General features: G+C 43.2%; 1 protein-coding gene across 5 annotated transcripts in view; it reads left to right on the forward strand.

The window, feature by feature from the left end:
- The window catches only part of CPA6 (carboxypeptidase A6), a 396768-nt gene that overhangs the window by 345592 nt on the left and 28252 nt on the right, over positions 1-22924 (forward strand). For 2 of the 5 annotated variants that reach the window (XM_081013425.1, XM_081013427.1), the window contains exon 2: positions 20860-21003. In XM_081013425.1, the coding sequence (XP_080869551.1) occupies positions 20860-21003 (144 nt within the window). Of the gene's footprint in view, positions 1-3737; positions 3779-17163; positions 17240-17411; positions 17534-20859; positions 21004-22924 lie in introns of those variants that run through there. The other 3 variants (XM_081013428.1, XM_081013426.1, XM_081013429.1) reach the window with 3 other exon arrangements.

Here is a 22924-nt window from a genome sequence, read left to right on the forward strand (position 1 = left end):
AATCCAACTTCCGCTTTTGAATTTTTCTGATGCCTTTTACCAGCACTAGCTCCAGCTTAGAAGGGATGGGGACCCTGTGGCCTTTTAGGTATTTTTTTGATTCTGCTATCACTAATGATTAGGGATGGAAGGAGTTTTAGTCCAACCACATCCGGCGAGCCAAAGGTTCCCCACCCCTGCTATAGTGGAAGCGTCTACCTACAACTAGTTTTAGTACAAATGCAAAATCCTTTCCTCAATAGCTGTAGTCTTAGCACTTCCATAGCTGGGAACTAGGGCAGATACCATGGCTCATGTATATTATGTAGAAGAAAGACTAGGAGATGGGAAAAAGATTTCATCGGAGGCCTTGGAAAGCTGCTACCCGCCAGGGTAGATAATACAGAGATAATCAGACACAATATAGAACACCTTCCCATGTCCCCAGCCAAAGCACAGCCAACTGAACTACAAATAAGTGGTTCAATGTTATATTTTTGTGTTTAAGTGCCTTTAAAAAAATACACAGTTGGCATTAACAATTATGCATCCTGTTTTTATGCAACCTGCTTTTTGCAAAATAGACAAGATAGAAAAATAATTTTCACAAGTGACCCTGGAATACAAGGGAAATGTCTCATATTGGAAAGATGCTTTAAACAAAGTTGAGCATTGACTTTCATTATTGCAGTAGGCTCTTCTGTTAAATGCCAAGAATTCACCTACCGTATTTTTCCGTCTATAAGACGCCTCCATGTATAAGACGCCCCCTTTTTGGGGGGGACTCAGATTTAAGAAAATGGGGGAGATGTATCCATGTATAAGGCGCCCCCTAATTTTTGACATTATTTTTTAGGAAAAAGACCTAGTCTTATACACTGAAAAATACAGTACTCCTTCCCCAATTTAATTCTGTTTAGTGTGGACAACCAAATAGTGCATGTGATGTACAACATTCTCAAAATAACTGGCTGTGGCTTCAGAAATTGCTTCCCTTATAGAGCAATGCTAGTAAAACGATAACTTTTTCAGTGCACAGTCTGTGTAGGATTCATTCAAAGTGGTGCTTTTTTAGGTGGTTCAAGATAAGCAGAAGGAAGACAGATTGGCCTTGCCCTTTTCATTTTTATTAAACTACTAAGGCTAGGCATGCGAATTCCACAGTTAAAACACAACCATTCACTGAAGTTTAAAAAACATTCCATACGCTTTAGGAAAAGAAAGTACATGGAACGGGTAATACGATATAAAGGATTTCACCCCTAGGTCACTAGCAGTGACAGAGCACTTAACACATGACAGCTGCTTTCTGGTCTGAGTCCAGTGCCTACTTGCAGGTATCTTCCTGGTGAAAAACAACCTCCCACAATTTTGACCCTTCCTGATGATGTCAAGAGTGGCCAAAAACTTAATGAATGCTGCAAGAAGATTGTTTAGGTTTGTGATTAGTAGCACAGGAACAAAGTTCACTGGAGGAACGATAGGCAAGCTAGAACTTCAGCTATTGAGGGGATTAAAAAAATTGTAGAGAGCAGTTGTTGCCAGTACAATGAAATTAGTACTCTTTGTGAGCAATAAAAGCATGTCCACATTATTTAAGTTGCCTTTAGGCTTCGATGAAGCCTTCAGGTTTAAAGTTTCCCACCACATCAAATCCCTTTTTGTAACTACCATAGTTATTTCTCTCTCTGTTTTTCTCAGTCATACAGTAAACGTTCTTCAGGGCTCTTGAACAATGAATCCATGTTGCTGTTACTCTTCTGTTGTGGTAAATGCAAACCTCTGTCCTCAGAGAAGTATAAAATTTTGAAGGGGCCTTTGAGGTAATTTCATCCCACCCCACCCCCGCTCAGATTATTGCATCCCTGACAGATGGCCATGCAATTTCTTGCTTCATCTGTTCTATACATTTCAAGCAGTATCATGCTACCTTAAACAGGCATGGCTTCCCCCAAGTAATTCTGGGAACTGCAGGGTGCTGAGAGTTGTTAGGAGACCCTTATTCCTCTCACGGAGCTACAATTCCCAGAGTTCCCTGGGAAGAGGGATTAATTGTTAAACTACTCTGGAAATTGCCAAGGCAGAACCACCAAAACTACTTAACAATAAAATGAATACACAGTCTTAACCTAACTTGAGTGGGATTGCACTGGAGTAAATTGGTTATGTAGCTTATAAATTACAATGTACAATTTATTGTATTAAGCAAAGTAGAATCCGATGATTGACATGAGCTTCTTTTTATAAAGTTTGTGAATACTATAATGCAGGATAAAAATAGATGCTTGCCAAACATCCATACTATTTAGGAATTATTCATAAAAGTGTTCTCAAGCAGGCACTAAAGAGAGATCCTTTTATCTTTTAATTTTAAGTGATAGTTTTTACTTTAAACATTAAAGGTTTTAGATACTAGTTAAAACTGGGCCGGCAGCATACCCTTGTAAAAGCTTTGTTATTATACAGTGGTTATTGGAAGAGTCACCATTTTCCAGAAGAAGATTTGTTTGGCAGTAAATTCTTGATCAATCAAAGATCTCAACAAGAGTCATATGATTGCCTTACAACACATTCCTTATACAGTTAACTCAGAAAAGTTCCACTAACTTCAGTGAGACTTACTCTTAAGTAAATGTACATAGGATTTCAGCCTTGAACTATGTACAGAACTTGTGGGGGGGTGGGACTTCCATTCTGTTTATATAAGAAGAATAAATTGAATTCTGAAGATGACTGTAAATAAGATAATTTTTTCAAAATAAAAATTTGATGCATTTATTTATAAAACAATGTATGCACTACTGTTCCCATCCAAAAAGGAACTGATGGCCAACAAAGTATAAACAAGTACAGAAATAACCCAAAACAGCCAAGTCTAAAAGCGGAATCAAAAAAACAAAAATAGCAGAGAGAGCCAGAGCTTACAATATATAAATTTAATCAGTAGTGGGCAGCAGTGCTCACCTAACCTCCTGACAGCTGAATTGCTGCTGCTTACTGGGAGGGAAAGGTAGTGGTGAGATCAGTGTGGTGGAAACACACAGACAGAACCAGTCTAGTCGTCCTGATAGTGCATTTGCACCACACTGACCTCCCCATCCCCACGGCCCTTCCTCTCTGTTTGTTTGTGCATAGTGGTTGCATCCCATTCTTCAGCCAAAAAGCCTCCTCAGAAGGCTTACATAGACTCAGTTAAAACAGTTTCTTTTTGCAGTATTACCGTTGAAAAGATAAGGCACAAAAGAAAAAAGGAGGGAGGCCGGAGGAAAAAAGCAAACTCAAGCACAAGTCAAATAGTAATTCTTATAAAACCACCTGGAAAGGAGACAATTCAAGAGCAGCAGATGGAGTTGGACTTTGTTGGACTCCATCATTGTTGATGGAATGATCACTGTTTCCTATCTTCCCTGTTTAGGGAAGCTTTTAATGTTTGACACACTATTGTATTTTACTATTTTGTTGGAAACCGCGCAGAGTGGCTGGGGAAACCCAGCCAGATGGGTGGGGTATAAATAATAAAATTGTTGTTGTTGTTGTTGTTTACAAAGTGTAAGTTCTTATTATCTCATCCAAGCAGGTACAGTGCTCGGCTTGTCCTTATCTGCTTTGTTGCTTACACTTGGAAAAAAGTTGATTGTAGAGTGTTCCTTCTCTCTCTCTCTCTCTCTCTCTCTCTCTCTCTCTTTCTCTTTTCCTCTCTTTCTCTGGCCCCAACATCTGTAATCCTACTGTTGCAATCCATCATAATGTCAGAGCAGATCCTTCCTGAAATCCATACCTCAAAGGAACCAATCACCATGTAGGTTGAAAAATAGGTTTTCGTTTTAACCCTAAACTGTAAGAGATTTACCTTGGAAGTCAGTACTTTAAAACGAGTGTCAGATATGTTGTAAAAAAAGAGGTGTGGGCACTTGAAGTTGTGGGTGAATTCTGACTATTTTTAATTGGCACGCCGCTTTCATGTGCTACAGCCCATTTCCTCAGATGCATCAAGTATTAGCTCAAGTTTCACCCTTTCAGAACTGGGTCCAGAAATCCTTGGAAGGCAAGACCATTAAATTGGTTTAAGTGTATCAAGCCTCCCTTCCTCTGGGTCTGCACATTGCCACCTGCCCTCTCCTCCTGCACCGTCACTAGGAGATTGGAAGTTTCAGGTTCCATTTTAAATGAACCACAGTTTTGTGTGTCTTTCATGGTTAGTGAAAATAAGCCAACTTCACAAACTGTTGTTTGAAATTGGCCTGTTTCCTAACCATACTTAAGCTTAACATGACATGGCCTATTATGTTTAAGCAAAAACAAAAGCCACAGTTTCCCAAACCCTTTGTAGCTGCACTAAAGAAAGAGGAGTATGAAAGCCCGATGCTTGCTGCAGTTCATTCTTGTCATGCTAAACTATGGTTTAGTGTATTATCCAAAATGGCTTTAGTGTACTGTTCATCAGACGCTCTCCGTTAGCAACTATTCATTTTTATCAACAGCTAAGGTTAGCTATTGGAGATCTAATTTTTAACCTGCTTGTTTCTCAGACATCCCCATAGTACCCTACCAGGCTTACTGCAGGAACTAGAAGTATTCCTTGAGGTCTTGTTCACTCAACTCTGAACCTATAAATTGTTTTTGCGATCATTTTCAGCTATAAATTGGGTAATACAGTAATTCCCAGGTGATTGCAGGTTTTACTAGCTTTCCTCCAGTTAAGACTTACAGCAATAACAACCATCTAAAACATTTTACCTGTAAAATGGCACAATACATGATGGGATCTCTCAACATTTATGTCTTTATCCTTTAAAGCAGTTGCAGGGTGTTCTGGATTTGAGTGGAGCGATGACATTGGGGGGCCAGGAGTGTTAACCCTTTCCCCGTGCCATTTTCCTGATCTAAAAACCACCTCCAAAGCTGGTTTTGAATTGTGGAGGGAAAAGTAGAGGGCTTTAATAATACACACAACTGTATTCCTACCAATGTTAATAAAACTAAACACCCCTTTAGTTTTAGAAAGAGTAGCTAAGCAGTATTACAAAAGGTAAGGGAAGCAGGCCCCTGACCCAAAGTTTATGGGGGGATAATTTTCCTCCCCTGTGCCACTGCTCTTATCAGATGAGTGATCCCTAGAACTACTTAAAAGTAAAAAATGCATTGGGAAATATGTTATCCCTGGTTCCCAGAGTGAATCCTTTCAGTGTAATACCCTAAGCATTTAACACAGTGTCTGGGGGTGGGGGTGGTTATAAATCTAAAATACACCACATTGTTAAACTGTAGAACTTCGTACCATGCCCTCCAACTTTTATCCAATGAAAATAGGGACGCTCCATTCCATGATGATAATTTTACCCCACACATCTTATTGGGCAATCTGGGCAGTTTCCAACATATATAAAAACATAATAAAACATTAAACATTTACAAAAACCTCCCTATACTGGATTGCCTTCAGACAGGCTTGGGGGTTGGATAACCCCATATCCTCCAACATTTCTCCAATAAAAATAGGGACATGCTGAGGAAAAGTGGGAGATTCTGGGATCAAATCAGAAACCAGGGCAGCGTCTGTAAATCAGGGACGTCCCTGGAAAACAGGGACACTTGGAGGGTCTGCAGTACTACAAATGTTGTGGCAGCCTCCAAAATGTAGAACTTTCAGAGTAAATTAGACAAACTCATGGATGATAAGACCATGTGTACTACCTCAATATTGGAGGTGGTTCTGAATCCTGGTTGATGGGGAACACAACTGGGAAGAGTTGTGTTCTTGCACTCATGCCCTGCTTGGGGACTTCCCATACGCATCTCGTTGACCACTATGAGAACGGGATGCTGAACTAGGTGGGCCTTTGGTCTGATCCAGCAGCGTTCTTCTTATGTTCTTAACCTGGTTATTTGTTAGAAAGCCCCACTATGCTCACTGAAACTTGGGAGTATCTCACTAGCCCCCTTCAGGCTTTATACATGTGAAGCGGGGTTCCCTGTGATGAGGGGGACAGTGAGGCTGTGCTACTGGCTCCAAGAGCACAAGCCTTCCCATGGCTCCACACTCACCTAGGCATGGATTTCTCCAGAAGGAAAGCCTATGCTCATGGATCTCTAGGCACTGTGCAGTGGAACTCTTAATTGCACAGGGTTCCAGCCTCCAGGAAAGCCTACGCACATGGTGATCTCTAAGCACATAGGCAAACACCTGCACCTAATGTGTAGGTGTAAAAGGTGGGGGAAGCTACATTACCTCAGTTTGCTGCCTAATTAATACCTTGCTGTCTACCACTGTGGAGCTTAGTTCCTAGTAAAAATACAGAAGGACAGCCTATTTTAAATTGATCACTCACTGAAAAGATCTAATGGCATGTGCGTTTGCATGAGAAACGCTTGTTTTTAGATACAGACATAGCCTAGCAGTGGTGCATCTATCCAGTTTTTCACCTTTGTCTTATAAAAGTTAACCGAAAGTATGTTGATCTTCATGAAATGTGTATGTGGCATATTACAAAGTGAGAGAGGCAACTTTCTTTTCCATTTTAACAACTGTCGGAATAGCAGAAGCACAGCTGAAATGGTATTGGAATGGAACGAGGACTGCACAATGCCTCGGAGAAAAAGAAGAGATAGCGTAAAATTAACTATTCCAAAAAGATTTTATTGTGTGCAGTAAAGGACTGAAAGCTGGCAGCTTTTGCTGCACAATCAAATTGCATGTGCGGTACTTACCTTTCAACTGGTAGTTAGGTACCAGATGTTGCCCTACAACAAAGGAATATCAGAGACAAGCCATACTGGAATAATCAGCGTGTTAATTTTAAGCAGAGATCACTTGCCTTTTTTCTTGTTTAAAAAGGGGAAAACTCTTACAATGTTACATTAAACAGACCAACTGTCGTCAACATCACTCATGAATTATTTCCCTGTAGTTCAAGAATCTGACGCCGTCCAGATGTGTTGAACTCCAACTCCCATGAACCCCAGCCTGCATGGCCAATGGTCAGGGATGATGGGAGTTATAGTCCAGTAACAGCTGGAGAGTCACTGGTTCCCCAAACCTATAGTAGTAGTGCATTCACAGGTGGTTGAAGAGGTCTTCGCCGGCACCCACAGGAGCCCCTCCTCCTAGCTATCTTTTTTGTAAATCACTTTACAGTATTTATTTTTTACAATCAAGCAGTGTATAAATTTTATTTATTAATCAAGCAAACAAACAATTTTTAAAAAAATCAAAGTGCTTAGGACATGAATAGACAAATCTGATGTTTATCAACAAAGTATTTTCCATCCCAAGCCTATAAATTGTTCTGCTAGCTGAGTAACTAATTGGATCACGCCATAAGGTATACATTTCTCAAAACTAAATTAATAATCCATGGGAAGCAATAACATTACCATTATGCCATTATTTAGGGTCTCTTGCCTAAACCAATGATATAAATTATTATAGAGAAAATCCAGCCAAAGTTAAGCAGTCTCAAATCCCATTGAAACCAATGGGATCAGTTATTAACTTTGGAAAAATCTATTGTATGTTAACTTTCATTTCCAGTAAAACTTGTATAAATAACAGTTGCATCAGAAGCTGCACTTTCAATAATTGACAAGAAGGAGCAGTGTTAAGGAGTATTTAGCTAAACAGCAACTCAGCTGCTGCCTTGAATTTGCAGGATTGAAATTGTACATACATACAGTATATAATGTAAATTTAGTTTACATTAGTAAACATATCTTATAAGAGTTAAAAATGCATACAGCAAATCATTAAAAAGTCTTTTGAAAATCTTATGTTGGATGAATGAATTATGTAAATAATTTAAAATAAATCCAATAGAACTACGGTACATTTTTGGCAAAATGAATACAGTATCTACTCACATCTTTTCCCCACATTGAGATAAGGTTTCCTGTGGAAGTTATCCCAGTGGTACAATCCCTGATTCCTAAATTCCAATTCTAGAAAAAGTCTTTCTTAAAAAAATATTGAAATCAGGAAACCAGGTCAACCATTTCGTTTCGGTCACTTGATATTCTAGCCTTAATCCTAAAGTCATTAATAAGCCTTCAATAAAGTCTGGAGCCAAATGAGGATTCCCAGGTAAGATCCTCCCTCTATTGTGTGGGCAGGTAATCCCTCCCCTACCTGGCCTGATCTCCTTGGCAACGCTTCCCCCAGGTGGGATTGGACAACTGACTGGGGTAGGTGGAGACCTCCAGGTATCCCACCTGAGGGAAGGCAAAGCCAAGCCTATGCTGATGGAGCCGCTCCAGATCCAGGGGCTGTGCGCATCCACGCAAAGGTCGCCCCCCGTTTTATGCGGGGGAGTGGTCATTCTAGAAAAAGTATTTGTTAAAAAAATATTGAAATCAGGAAACCAGGTCAACCATTTCATTTCGGTCACATGATATTCTAGCCTCATTCCTAAAGTCATTAATAAGCCTTCATACATTTGAGCCTAATTAAAATTACATATTGTTATTAAGTACATATCATCTCCATGGTGAAAAGAGAAAGGACTGTAATAAGGTTCAAAAGTCTAGCTATCTGAAGAATACCAAGTTTAACCTCTGATCTGTAGGTGTCTTATTGCCTCCACACCTCTGACAGGCTAATGCACTATCAACTAGCTTGCAGTAAAACATGATGTGTATATTAGAATTTGTGTGAAGCAGCATGAAACTGTCATGTTCAGTTTTCTCTCTGCTTCAGATTAAACACTTAAGTGCTTTTATCTCCGCAGTTCACAACAAGACATGATGCACAGTGCAGCTAAAGGGAAAACAATATGTGTTCTCTGCTCATTAGCAGAAAAACAGATTTATACATTTCAAATTGGAGGGGAGGGGATATTATATTGCAACAGCCGAGCATAAAACTTGACTTTTCTCAAGAGGTTGACTGTTTGTTGCCAGCTTATTCTCAGATACATCAGCTGCATTTTAATATAACTTGTACCTATTTCAGTGAAGCCACTCTGCAGTTCTGTCATCCGAACCAAATGATGTACACTGTACCAATTAGAAAACTCGAGTTATGTTTGTTCATGTATATTTATCAGTTCATGACTCCCAACACTAAGTCATGACTCATAGGAGGAAAACAGCCCTCAGGGTACACCTGCATGAGAAAATGTTACAGTATATGTGCTAATTTGGAAGTATGAGAAGTCATCACCTTGTGAAGCAAGAATCAAGAAGGTACTGCTTGCTCCCAGTAGGTGGGTTCTTAATAGAGTTGACTTGAGTCAAACTGCTTGGGAAATTTTCATGTGGGAAAACTGTGCAGTCCATACATTTTGCTCCATACAGATACACCTGAGACCAATGAGATAGCTGACCCTCAGGGTGCTGTGTATGTTAACGTTCCAGGAATACGAGTAAGAGCATGCACATAATTGCATAAAAGAGCCTTAGGTGGGCATAGCTGGGTTTGAATTAATTTGGAAGCAAGTGTGGATAAAATTCTTCAAGCGCATATAGCCTCAAGCTCGTAGGCAGTTATGTGCCTTGTTAACTTTATCTGGAATCAGTGAGAGTCTGGGAATCTGAAGCTCAGGCAATGCCTAAGAAAGTATGAGGCACATTTTGCAAATGTTGCCTGTCTGCGCTAATAACCACATTCATTTATTGACATGGAAAGGTGGTTTTAAAAATACAGTATTATTTTTCCCTCCTCCTCTCAATTTAAACATATTTTTCCAAATACCTGTGAGATTATATCTAGCACTATATAGTTCCCCCGTAGGGTCCTCAGTTTGAAAAATATATATACACATTTGTAAGCTAGCCAGAGGCACTTATACGTAACCCTCCGTAATGAGGTTACGTGTGGGTGGTTGAAGTATAAGTATCATAGGGATTGGGCCTGCGGCTGTATGTCTGACTGCTGAATTAAGTAAATTACTGCTGGTGGTGCAAACAGTGAATAGCTTTCCTTTTCAGAGTCACTAATTTAATATTCTCATCACCCTCTAAAGTGATTTATTAACTATAAAGCTATAATCTGCATACTCTTTAAAGCACATCCATATGCTTGCTTATAAGCAGCGCTGTCAGTATGTGGAAGAGAGGATAATGTTTCATTAAAACCTCAAATCCGACCACACTTAACCGAGACCTTCTTCCCCTTTTTCTCCTCCAACCTCTATCAACTATGGGCTCATCCACACTCGTGCTTGCCCCGTACCTAGAAAACATGGTTCCTAGAGGTTTTCCATTTGCCACATCACATTCCCTGGCAAAACCCTCTGTTTACCGCTGAATCAGGAAAAACGGTTGACTTCTGTTCCTCTACACCAGAGGTGTATCCTCCAGATGCTGGCATCCTCCAGATGCTTTAGACTGCCACTCTGATCATGCCCAACCAGCATAGCCAATGGTCAAGGATAATGGGTTTTTTAGTCCCAAGCTTTTGTAGGGCAGTATTTTGGCTGCCCCTGCTCAACATCAACCTCCCTCCTGTTGTGGCCAACTCAGGTTTGTTTTTGTCTTTTAAGGGACATGGGCTGTGAACATACTAGCTGTCATGCCACTCACCATTTTTATTTCTTCAAAAGCAGCTAGGATTGGAAGAGAACCACACGAGGCTTGTTGCTCCAGAAAGTGCTTACAAAATTTATTAGCATACACAAAAAATTCACTTATATTGGATGCCAATAAAGTTTGTAACAAAGGAAGGTGCTTTGAAAATATTGAGAACCAGAAAAACCTATGATCAACAGAAGAAAAGCAAGAGAAGCTTTATTTTGACCCATGCACATCTACTGTATATTTTGGAAAGTTGTTTGTCTGTTTGCTGTGCATTTGGACACCTTTTAAGAAATCACAACCAAATTTGGCATTATGGTTCTTGAGATCAAGGAGCAGGTTTTTGTCTATGTTCAGATTTACTTGGACACCATTTTGAATCAAGACTGAACCTTTCGAAACTGTGGTGATTTAAAACTCTGATTTCAAAACAACATTGATTTTTTGGGAAATTCCCAAGCAATGCTGGCGATGAGGCTGCTGGTAATTTATATAGAACAAATAGCAAACTCAAAGAGTCCCTTCTTCAGTTGTTGGCAGTTTAAGTGGACAAAAGTAAACACTAGCCTTCATGTCTCTAAACTAAGGTCTCTGTGTAAACTACCAACAGTTGAAGAGAAATGTGAAGACCCTGGCATATTTGTTATAAACACCCTGTGTTAATTAGTTTGTTTTTTAAGTATCATTATCTGCTTTGCCCACCCAGAGATCAAGGAGGTCACTTTAATTGACTCGCTTCTTATGTTAACTACAGGCCTGAGCTAGCAAAGCATTCAGCATTCCAGAAACACGGGCTAATTCTCAAGTGCATTGCAACTTCTGCAAGTGTTTGTCACTGTGTAGACTAAACGGTGTCAATTTATGTTCAATATGCACAGACACAAAATGTGAGGCAGTGGAGAATCTGGCATGAGGAATTAAATAATCTCAAGTCTTGACACTAGGCTTTCAAAGGGTGCAAATAATTTGTGGTTGATGAGCTCTAGTATTTCAAACATCAGACCTTTTAAAATAAGATCTTAAGAGGGATCTTGAATAGCCAAGAAGGGAGGAAATGTAGCATTTTACTTTTACTACAAAATATATTAAGACTGAGTGAGAACATGTGACCGTATACTGTTGGACTCCAAACTTCCATCAACTCTAGCCAGTATAGCCAATGGTAAAGGGTATGGGAATTGCAGCCCAGAAAATCATCAGAAAGGCCACAGTTTTCTATTTCTGTATTAATCCATCTGAAGCAGGCACATACCCAATATAATTAAGATTTTTGTAGGTCACCAGTCACTTCCAATATCTATTCCCTATCTGACAATATCCTTTGAGCTACAGTGCTTCAGAATCAGGTTTTTATCTGTTTACACATCTCCAAGCTATTTCCTTTATACAATAGCTCTTAAGTTTTGGTGTTTCTTTGTTAATACTTTATTATTGGATAGGGAGAGATGATCTCTCTCCCCCCCTGTTATGTACTGAGTTGAATAGGATCCAAACTGTAGCAGTCTGATTGGTCCTAGAACAATAGGATCCAAAAGGCAGCAGTCTGATTGGTCCTAGAACAATAGGATTCAGAATGCAGCAGTCTGATTGGTTGGCAGGAACCACCCAATCCTGCTCCAGATAGAAGTGAATCCACAACCTGATTGGCTTACAGTAGAATTCCAGAATTAGCCAATCATGTGCAGCCCATTGTGTAAATAATGTATATAAAGCAGATACTGTGAGGGGACATTTATTCATTCCTCCTCACCACTATGAGCTGAATAAAGAGCATGAAATCACTTTGCGACTCTGAGTATATTTCACTGGCGACGAAGGTGGGATCCCGCTGAGCTGACTGCCACACACAGCACCGCAGCACCGCCAACTGCCGCACCGCTGCCTCGCACCGTGTATCCAGGCTTCAGCTCCGGGGCACAAGGAACTCAGAATGGCAGCCAACAGCAGCTTCTCGCCATTCAACCCAGCATCTGGAGACTGGGAAGCGTACGCCTCCCGTTTCACCTTCCTCCTAGAAGCCAAAGGGGTCACCGACGAAGAAGACGCCAAGAAGAGGGCGATATTCTTCAGCGTCTGCGGAGAGGAGACGTTTGAAATCGCCCGGGCTCTCCTTGCGCCTGAAGACGTCGCTACTGTTCCATACAAAACAATAATGGAACAGCTGAAGGGGCACTTTTCGCCGCAGCCCTCAGTGGTGGCTCGTCGAAATGCCTTCTACGCAAAGCGGCAAGCCCCTGGGGAAACCATAACTGGGTTTGTGACCTCTCTCCGCCAAGCCGCCCGGTTCTGCAACTTCTCAGAGCTGGAGAACATGCTTCGTGACCGCCTCGTCGGTGGCCTGAAGGATGAGAAGCTGCAACGGCGCCTCTACGCTAAGAAGGACCTAACGTTCCAGGTCGCTCTGGAGGAGGCCCTGGCAACAGAAGCTGCCGAGAGGTCGACCCAAGAGGCACGGCCGAGCCTGCCATCCCAACCGAGGGTCCACCATGAAGACCTCACCGACGACTCAGGATCCGACAGGGAGGAGGTGCACCGAGTACAGCAGCGCACTCAAGCAGCGCACAGACCACAGCTGCCTCGACGAGAAGGAGGGAACTGCGCAAGCTGCGGGGAGAGTCACGAGAGGAGGACCTGCCGTTTCCGCAACGCAGAGTGCAGGCAGTGCAGAAAATCGGGACACATCGCCCGGGTGTGTCGGGCTCGGCCCACCCGACACCAGGCATCAGATGACCAATCCAAGAGCCCCAGGTCCCGGGGCCCAACGCACCAAGGCAACTCGACGGAGCTCACGGACTTCCAGGTATACCAGTTGCCCCACCCCAACGTAGAGAAAATTTATGTAGAGGTACAGATAGAGGGGGCCCCATGCCGCATGGAGCTTGACACGGGTTCAACTCTATCCATAATCTCGGCAAGGACCTTAAGGAAACTGTGTCCCACTGGGGGTCCCAAACTCAGGCCGGCCCCATTCACCCTCCGGGACTTCCAGAAACGTAAGGTCCCCACAATGGGGGTGGGGACCTTCAGGGTGCAATACCGAGGGCGGACGCGGCAACTGGACTTGCTTGTGGTCAAGGGCCCCTACATTAGCTTACTGGGATTGGCATGGTTTGGACCACTGGGGCTAGCTGTCACCGGGGTGAACCACACTAGCTTACAAGTGGACGTGGACGCCATATGCAAGGAATTTCCAGGGGTTTTCGATGGGAAATTGGGACAGTATACGGGCCCCCCCATTGCGCTACAGCTTGACCCCGCAGTACGACCGGTCAGGCTCAAGGCCCGCCGGGTCCCGTTCGCCTTGAAACCCCGTATAGACGAGGAATTGGACCGACTCGTAGAGCAAGGAGTGCTGGAGCCGGTGCCTAATGCTCCCTGGGAAACCCCAATCGTCACACCCGTCAAGCCTAATGGTTCGGTCCGCATCTGCGCAGACTACAAATGTACCATAAACAAGGCCCTCACGGCCCACGCATACCCAGTGCCAGTGGTCAGCCATGTCCTTGCCACCCTGGCTGGGTCAAAAATTTTTGGCAAGCTGGACTTGGCCCAAGCATATCAACAGCTGCCAGTAGATGAGGCCACAGCAGAGGCACAGACGATTGTGACGCACAGAGGAGCGTTCAGGGTAAAGCGGCTGCAATTCGGTGTCAGCGTGGCACCAGGCATATTCCAGAATATAATGGACTCTCTCCTTAAAGGGATTCCTGGCGTCACCCCCTTCTTCGATGATGTGTTGATTGCCGGCCCCACACCAGAGGAGTTTGAGGACCGCCTCCGCACCGTTCTGCACCGTTTCCAGACGGCGGGTCTCAAGGTGAAGCGGGAAAAATGTCTACTAGGAGTGCCTCAGGTGGACTTTCTGGGATTTATGGTGGACGCAGAAGGGGTCCACCCGACTGGGGACAAGGTACGGGCCATTTGTGATGCCCCAGCGCCCAAGAGCAAGACTGAACTTCAGGCCTTCTTGGGACTATTGAACTTTTACCATTCCTTCCTTCCCCACAAGGCGGCGGTAGCGGAGCCCCTACACAGACTCCTGGACAAGCGGGCCCCTTGGGTGTGGGGCCAGCGCCAGGAGGCCGCATTCCAGGCAGTCAAGGACTTGCTTGTCTCAAACTCGGTCTTGGCACACTTCGACGAGAGGCTGCCGGTGGTGCTAGCATGCGACGCCTCACCCTATGGCATTGGAGCTGTCCTGGGGCACCAACTCCCGGATGGAAGAGAGGTACCGGTGGCGTACTTTTCCCAGACACTCAACACAACCGAGCGGAACTACTCGCAAATCGACAAGGAGGGTCTGGCAATCGTAAAGGGAGTAAAAAAATTCCATGATTTCTTGTACGGGCGGCCCTTCACCGTGGTGACTGACCACAAGCCGTTGCTTGGCTTGTTTGCCCCCGAAAAGCAGACCCCCCAAGTGCTGTCTCCTCGCGTCCTCAGGTGGTCAATTTTCCTTGCCAGCTACCAGTATGCACTGATTCACCGACCTGGGAAGGCGATGGGCCATGCGGACGCCCTCAGCAGGCTACCACTACCGGAAACAGGCCCTGACCCAGCACCTGCACAAGAGGTTATGAGCCTGGAGCTGCTTCCCGACCGCCCCATTCAGGCACAAGAAGTTGCACACCATTCCAAGAAAGATAGGGTCATCTCCCGGGTCCTGGACTGGGTGTGGAGGGGATGGCCCAGCAGCAGCCCCGGGCCAGAATTCGCCGGCTACACAACCCGCAAACATGAACTGTCGGCCCACAAGGGGTGCCTGTTATGGGGAAGCAGAGTCGTTGTTCCCCAGCCCCTCTGCAAAAGGGTCCTCACAGCCCTACACGAGACACATCCAGGGGTAGTAAGAATGAAGGCCCTTGCCAGGAGTTATGTGTGGTGGCCGGGGATCGATGGAGAGATAGAGGCCTGGGTCAAACACTGCCAGGCCTGCCAAGAATCCCGCCCAGATCCCCCAAGGGCCCCAGTCCAGTCCTGGGAGTCCGCCCGAGCACCATGGTCACGCCTGCATGTGGATTTCGCTGGCCCCTTTCAGGGGAAAACATTCTTCATAGTGGTGGACTCCTACACCAAATGGCTGGAAGTCGCACTGGTACCGTCCACTTCCACGTCCGCAGCCATCCGGGTACTACGCAGGCTGTTTGCAACCCACGGGCTCCCTGACACTCTCGTCTCAGACAACGGGACTGCATTTACGTCAGGAGAATTCCAAACCTTCACAGCGCAGAACGCCATCCGCCACATCCGTTCGGCGCCGTTCCACCCTGCCACCAATGGCCAAGCAGAACGCATGGTGCGGACCACCAAGGACACCCTTCGCCGCATGACGCAAGGGGACTGGGAGTACCGCCTTGCCACATTCCTTCTAGCACAGCACAGCACCCCCAGCTCAACGACTGGCCGGAGCCCCGCTGAACTACTAATGGGTCGGCGCCTTGCAATCAGATTGGACCGCCTTCACCCCGATAGAGCTCAGGATGAGGTAGTGGTGGGGGAAGGCAGGAACCCCCGGACCTTCGAGGCCCAGGACCCAGTGTACGCAAAGAATTTTGGGGCAGGCCCAGCATGGGTACCCGCCACAATCACCAGGGTCACTGGCCCCGTGTCGTACGAGGTGCTAACGGATGGGGGGCAATGCTGGCGCCGCCACTGCGACCAGATACGGCGACGATTCCCGGGAGAAAACCAGGAGGAGGACAGGTCAGAGGAGTCCCAAGGGAACAGCGGGGCAGTGAGGCCCATAGAGCAGGAGGGGCCAGCAGGAGAGGCAGAATCAGTAAATACAGAGAGGACCCGTGAGGCCGAAAGGACACCGGAACCAGAACCACGACTGAGCGAGCCGGTTGCACCAGACCAAACAGCCGCATCACAGCCAGCATCCTTGGAACACGAGCCAGAACCCGGAGCCCGGACCAGGGAACACCCCAGGCCACAACGCACACGTAGGCCGCCGGCATACCTTGAGGACTATGAATGCGACCTCCCGGGCAGGACTGGAACTTAGAGGGGAGGGGTGTTATGTACTGAGTTGAATAGGATCCAAACTGTAGCAGTCTGATTGGTCCTAGAACAATAGGATCCAAAAGGCAGCAGTCTGATTGGTCCTAGAACAATAGGATTCAGAATGCAGCAGTCTGATTGGTTGGCAGGAACCACCCAATCCTGCTCCAGATAGAAGTGAATCCACAACCTGATTGGCTTACAGTAGAATTCCAGAATTAGCCAATCATGTGCAGCCCATTGTGTAAATAATGTATATAAAGCAGATACTGTGAGGGGACATTTATTCATTCCTCCTCACCACTATGAGCTGAATAAAGAGCATGAAATCACTTTGCGACTCTGAGTATATTTCACCCCCCCCACCGTTTCCAGAATTAATAAGAACAACAAGAAGCAAATATTCACAAATATTCACATTAAAAGGCTGGATGAGGTATCTTCACAGCTCTTCATGCTTTTTAACAACTCTAACGGGAGAGTTCACATTTCTTCAGGTGATGGTATGAATTATTCAAGACATTGACATAAAAAGGTGATACTGATTTGTGATAGGTATGTAAGCTATAGTTTAAGTCTGCATCTACATTTTTATTGTTATCCTTGGTGCATCTTACTAATGTTTCTTTTTGAAAAAAAGAATACTTAGGGTTTCATTTCAGTATTCCTTAACAGGGATAAAGTGCTACGGGTTGTTCCTGAGAATGAGAAGGCAGCAAAGACACTGAAGATCCTTTCTCAACAACTTGAGGTGAGTTTGGGGGCCTAGGATTGCTGTGGACTGAGGGACAGAATGAGCAGAGTGTTTCATCAGAGGTTTTTAAATATGTTCTGAAGGATCATTGACACACATATCTCTGTCTCAATCTCTGTCTATCTATCTATCATCTATGTATTCATTCCGGCTTGTGGTCTGAAGGCTCTTGTGGCCACCAAGTTGCTGAAGCTAAGTCCTTCTGGGTCTGTTAAGAGCTTAGATGGCAGCTACAGGCTTTCTGGGAGCCATATGCACATCACACTGCATTCAAAGAGGCAGTATATAAATGTAAGAACATGAATGAATGCTTAGGGAGGCTAGAAGAACTGAAGGGTGGTAGTGGTTGTTGTTGTTGTGGAGAAATGGAGAAAAACATGAGACAGATGGGCTGACAAAGAAAGTGAGGGTGAGACCAGAACAAAGCAATCCTGCGAACCCTTCCCACTTTTGTCTCTGGCCCCACCTACTGCCACTAACTGATTATCCCCAAAGGAAACTGCTTTGAGGTTGTTGTTTTTACAATCAAGTGGTATATAAATTATAAATAAATACAGGACTGCAGCTTGATTGATAGGAATCCATAGCATAAGAAGCTACTTCATACAAGATCAGACTATTCGTCCATTTAGCTCAGAATTGTGGCAGGAACTTCCAAATTGCTTGCCTGATTGTTTTAAATGAAGATACCAGGGATGGATTCTGGAACCACCTGTTTGCAAAACATGCACTGTACGGCTAAGCAATGGTCCTTCCCCACAGAGTTTGTTCTGTGCTTAGTTACAAGCCATTTGCAAAAGACAGGGCGAGAGGCGTCATGAAAACATTTTTCTATACCATATGAACCCTGTCTGATTCCCATACTTTGACACCGTTTATATAGTTCTGTATTAAGCATGCCTCTAATATTATTGTAATCCTTTTTAAGCAACAAACATTTTTTACTTTTATGAGCAGTAGCTGTGTACAGTCATGAACAATTTCCTCCAAAGCACCTTTGCAATGCTTTTCTAGCAGAACATCACTTATAATTAGGAGACTATTGTCTCCATGTGTGTAACTTAGGGAAAAATAGAGTCTTATCAGCACAGCAAGAAATAAAGAACAAAAGTAAGAGATGATGATCAATTGTTATCATATGAGGAATTCTTGAGTATCTGTATTCTTAAATGTTTTCTGTATTTTTAAATACAGGCATGCCTGATACCAGATAGAAAATGATAGATAGATAGATAGATAGATAGATAGATAGATAGATAGATAGCCTTCAGGCATGACCTCCTCAATAGGGATATCAAATAGGGTGGCCACTTATACATTGCCAAAATAGAGGAGATGTTTCACCATAAAGAGGAGGAGATAATATACACATACACAATCATCTTACCATCATGGGGAAGACTGTGATCAAGTGACCTGTGTGGTTGCTCAGTTGATGGACCAGGTGCTGACCATTGATGGACAAACCCAAGATCCCTCCTGATCTCCCTTATTATGGCTCTTTATCTTTAAACTAGGACCTGCAAACATTCCAATAGAGAACTACCCCCTGACAGTCCTTCAAACCAAGGATTGTCCTCTTCAAAGTGGGACACATAGCCATGCTATGAACCAGCAAGTTGCTATCTGATAGCGGGCAGGATAACATCGCTTCCACCATCCCCAAACACCATGCAAAACAGCCACATATTTCTGCCTCTACAAATCTATCAGCACAACAATGGTTGATAAGCTGAAGAGTGAAAGAGCCAAAGGATAGCAATAACATACAAATTGCTTTAATTTTATGATTACCTTCAAGGTAAACTTGAGACCTTAGAATGCAGACATGTTTTAAGAAGCACATACTGAGTGCTTCTGGCTTATGTTGTAAATCTAAGTCACCTATCACATTACCAACATTCTTCCTTCCTCAAGGGAAAAAGCAAATAAATTTGAAACCAGTGTAATAAAGTTGAGAATCTATCCAAGAAGGAACTTGTTTATACCTAAAGAAATGCAAGCCCACAAAAGGTTTATTCTAATTGGTTCGTTCTCAGTTTACCCTTGGCATTTTTGTGTTTTCCACCAAGTGAACACACTGTACTTAGGCAAATTTGTAAAGCTACTATTCTTTGACAAATTTATGTATTCTGTGCGATGCCTCGTTCAAATCTCTGCAACCATGTTTTCCCCCAGGAGAAAAATGGGGGAGGGGAGTGTGGGGCAATATAAGTTCTCAGCTTCTGTTTACTCATGCTGTGGTTTAGGGACAGGTCAACGATTCAGTTCCCAACATCTAGGACTGGGCCGCCCATGAAGCGGACTGAAGTAGCCACTTTAGGGGCCGGCACCTCCCCATTTTGCCTCAGGTGGCAAAACGGGATGGGCTGCCCCTGCCAACATTTCAAGTCAGGGCTGAGAGAGCCCCCTGTCTAAAACCCTGGAGAGCCATTGTCAGTCAGTGTTGACATTAGTGAGCTACATGGTGTGACTGTGTATAATACACCTTCCTATGTTCCTATCTCCCCACACTTGTTGTAGGAATTCAGCCTCACCACATGGTGGCTATTGCAAATGGAAAATTGTTTCAGCCTGACATAGCTAGTGGTACTAAGGTTTGCCCAGTAAAATCTTGGAAGATTTCCACTGCCATTATTCCATGTGTCTTTTCTCATTGGGCCTCTTATTAAAAACCTACTTGGGGAAGAAGATACTCTAATCTTGCCCCTCAGAGAGATGTTCTTTTCCCTCTCTTATGTTTTCAACTGGTCTTGGGCTGCAGTGCCAGGCCACCTTACCTGGAAGTAAGACTCACTGAACTTTGGTTTTACTTCTGAGCAGTGCACCCTAGGATTGTACAATTAGTTTCATTGTCTGGGTTTCAGACTTTAGGACTTACGCCTTAAATACCCCTTGCTTTAAAACAAACAAACAAACAAACAAACAAACAAACAAACATTTTGCACTATCTTTGCCCAAAGAGCTGTGATCCAGAGCTTTTGCATGACACTTTTCCAAGGGATGTGTTGCTGTAACTCCAAATGCTTTCTACTTATTGACAGATTCCTTTCCTTTGGTTGACCTGTTAGAAGAGTAAACTCTGAAAGCAACATCTACTGGCTACATCATCTGATATAATATTAAGAGACTACGCAGTATTTTGAAGAATTACTGTGTAGGAAATCGGATGCAGAGAATACATTTAATCACTGGTTGAATTATGGTAGCTGTGTGGCAGACGAGAGTACTTGTTTTAGGGGTTTTTTTAAGGTTTTCATTTTTCAGACACCAAATCACTAAAGCAGCATGCACATATCCTCTGACATGATTTTTGCAAGGATGTATATCAAACAGTTATAGACTATAAATCTGCTTAAATGTACAGAAAAACACGTGGGCTGAAAATTAAGTTGAAGAAATTGTGCCTTATACACATTACTCATTTCAGCATAGGTTTTTTTTTGCTATTTCAGGATCAATGTTTAATATTAAATCTGCTTTTCTCAGGCTGTAGTAAGTACCTACACATGAGGATGATCTCTGACATGTTATTAGAGTGCATAAGAAGAAGATGACCTTTTATATATTAAATTCATGGATGTTCTCAATCTAGACTGAATAAATATGAATTACAGGTTGGTTCCTGCACTACAGGTAGACCTGTGGCAGCCTGGCAGCATCTCCTACATCTCAAAGGGTGCAGTTACAGACATACGTGTATCAAGGAACAATTCGCAAATTCTTCTGCCTTACCTACAACAAGCAAACATCCAATATACGTAAGCATGGATTTCAGTTCCTCTAAGGCCACCTGATGCATTCTGCCATGGTTTAGGTCTGTTACATCTATTTTATTTAGAAATATGCTCCATTTAATATTGTGCCTTTTTAATTACAATGGCTGGAGAGTACAGCAGACCTCCTACAAAACTGTTATTTGAATGGAAGCATGCAGGAACTCTCTTGGGTAGACAGTTTAATTAAAGAGTCCCCTTTAGAATGAAAACCAGTGTCTCTTCAGTGCTCCCATGCCTGGTTTATTTGTTATATAAATGGTAATTATTGCCACTGGTTCCACAGTCTGCTTAATTTGCACTTGAATGTTAAGTAGAAGTATGCTGAGTAGTTGCAAGCGCACACATGCTTTTAAATTATATGCTAGGGATACACTAGTCAATTTCCTGTCACCAAAAAGGCCCGTGTGGAGCACAGATTCATTATTATTGTTAATTCCTCTGCTTTCCGTAGGAATTGCACTTATCATTCCACATTGTCATGTTTTTAAACTCCCAGCAGCATTTGTCAGAGTTCTGTCTCTCTCAATAGGAGCCGATAATTCTAAGACCAGGATTTGTATGTCAGGAAGATGGAGAAATTAGCTAAATAACCTTTATTCGGGATTTTTATAGTGGAGGTGTATTGGGAGTGTGTATTGAGATGCCATAATGCTGTGGCGTTGTTTTCTTTTTTAAAATGGCAGATTGATTTAACTAGATCATAGTATGTGACACTGTTGACATGTTTCTACTTGAGCCTTGTCTTTGCCATGTTAGGAAAAGACTCTTAATTCTAAAGTTAATGGAAGTAGCACACGCTAATGTAATTGGCGCAAAGTATTCTTAATGGAGACATCGCACAAACTTTGAACTTAGACTCCTGGAAGATATTGCTTGTTCGTTTGGTTTTGTGTTGCTGTTAGCTTTAACAGATGTTGCTATTACATGTTCCAACTTTTCTGTATGGCTCTGGGGGCTAAAACATATCTTTAAAAAAACAACAACACAAGAAGTGAAGCTAGCAAGGTGCTTCTTAGAGTTTCCTTTGAGCTATCAAATATTCAAGGGAGGATGTACGGAATGATTTAGTTAACAAGCTAATTAAATTTCTATCCCACCCATCCTCCGAAAGGGAACCTGGGACAGCAAGATAGCAAACACATAACAAATTTTGTGGGCTTGAATATAAGCATTCTTTATTTATTCACAATACTTCTGTAATGCACCCATGGAGCAAGCAGCTTACAACAGCAGTATAATATCACTATAAAAAAATAAAAAACAAACTGGAGAATAAAGTTGATATACCAAAACAAAACAAAACACAAACCCACCTCTCAGCAACACCAATAAATAAATTAAATAGGCTTTTAAAAATTAAGGGTGGAATTCAGTGTTGTGATACTACAAATGTTCTGTGTGCACAAGCATATCAGAACAATCTTCCCTCTCCTCATACACCTTATGGGAGTTCTCCCGGCCAGTTTGGGGGTGCAGGAGGCCCATGATGAGAGGAGAGGGGGCAAAGCCCTCTTGCACAAGTCCTCGGCCATTGCCCATGGGAAAGCTGACAAGGTTTAGGCAAAGCTGAGTAGAGAAGCTAATGCAACAAATGGCTGAGCCCAGATCCACTTGCATTTTAAGGTTCAAAGATTAACATATTCCAGATTGTAAAAAGAGATTAATCTTCTTTCAGTTTCACAGTAACCCTTCTTAGAAGTCTGAATGTAATCAGGATCTAGCAAAAATGTGGAAGATACTAAGTTTTTCATTTAAACTTCAATACTGGCTAATTAGTTTACATCATGCTCTGTGATTCCCTTAAAAAAAACACTTCTCAGCTTTTTTCAAAGTACTGTTATATTTCAAAACAACTAGCTTGTTTGACAGCACATTACAGTATACCAGAATTCTATCACAACCA

Source organism: Podarcis pityusensis (assembly GCF_964106645.2).
Source record: "Podarcis pityusensis genome assembly, chromosome: 7".
Lineage (NCBI taxonomy): Eukaryota > Metazoa > Chordata > Lepidosauria > Squamata > Lacertidae > Podarcis > Podarcis pityusensis.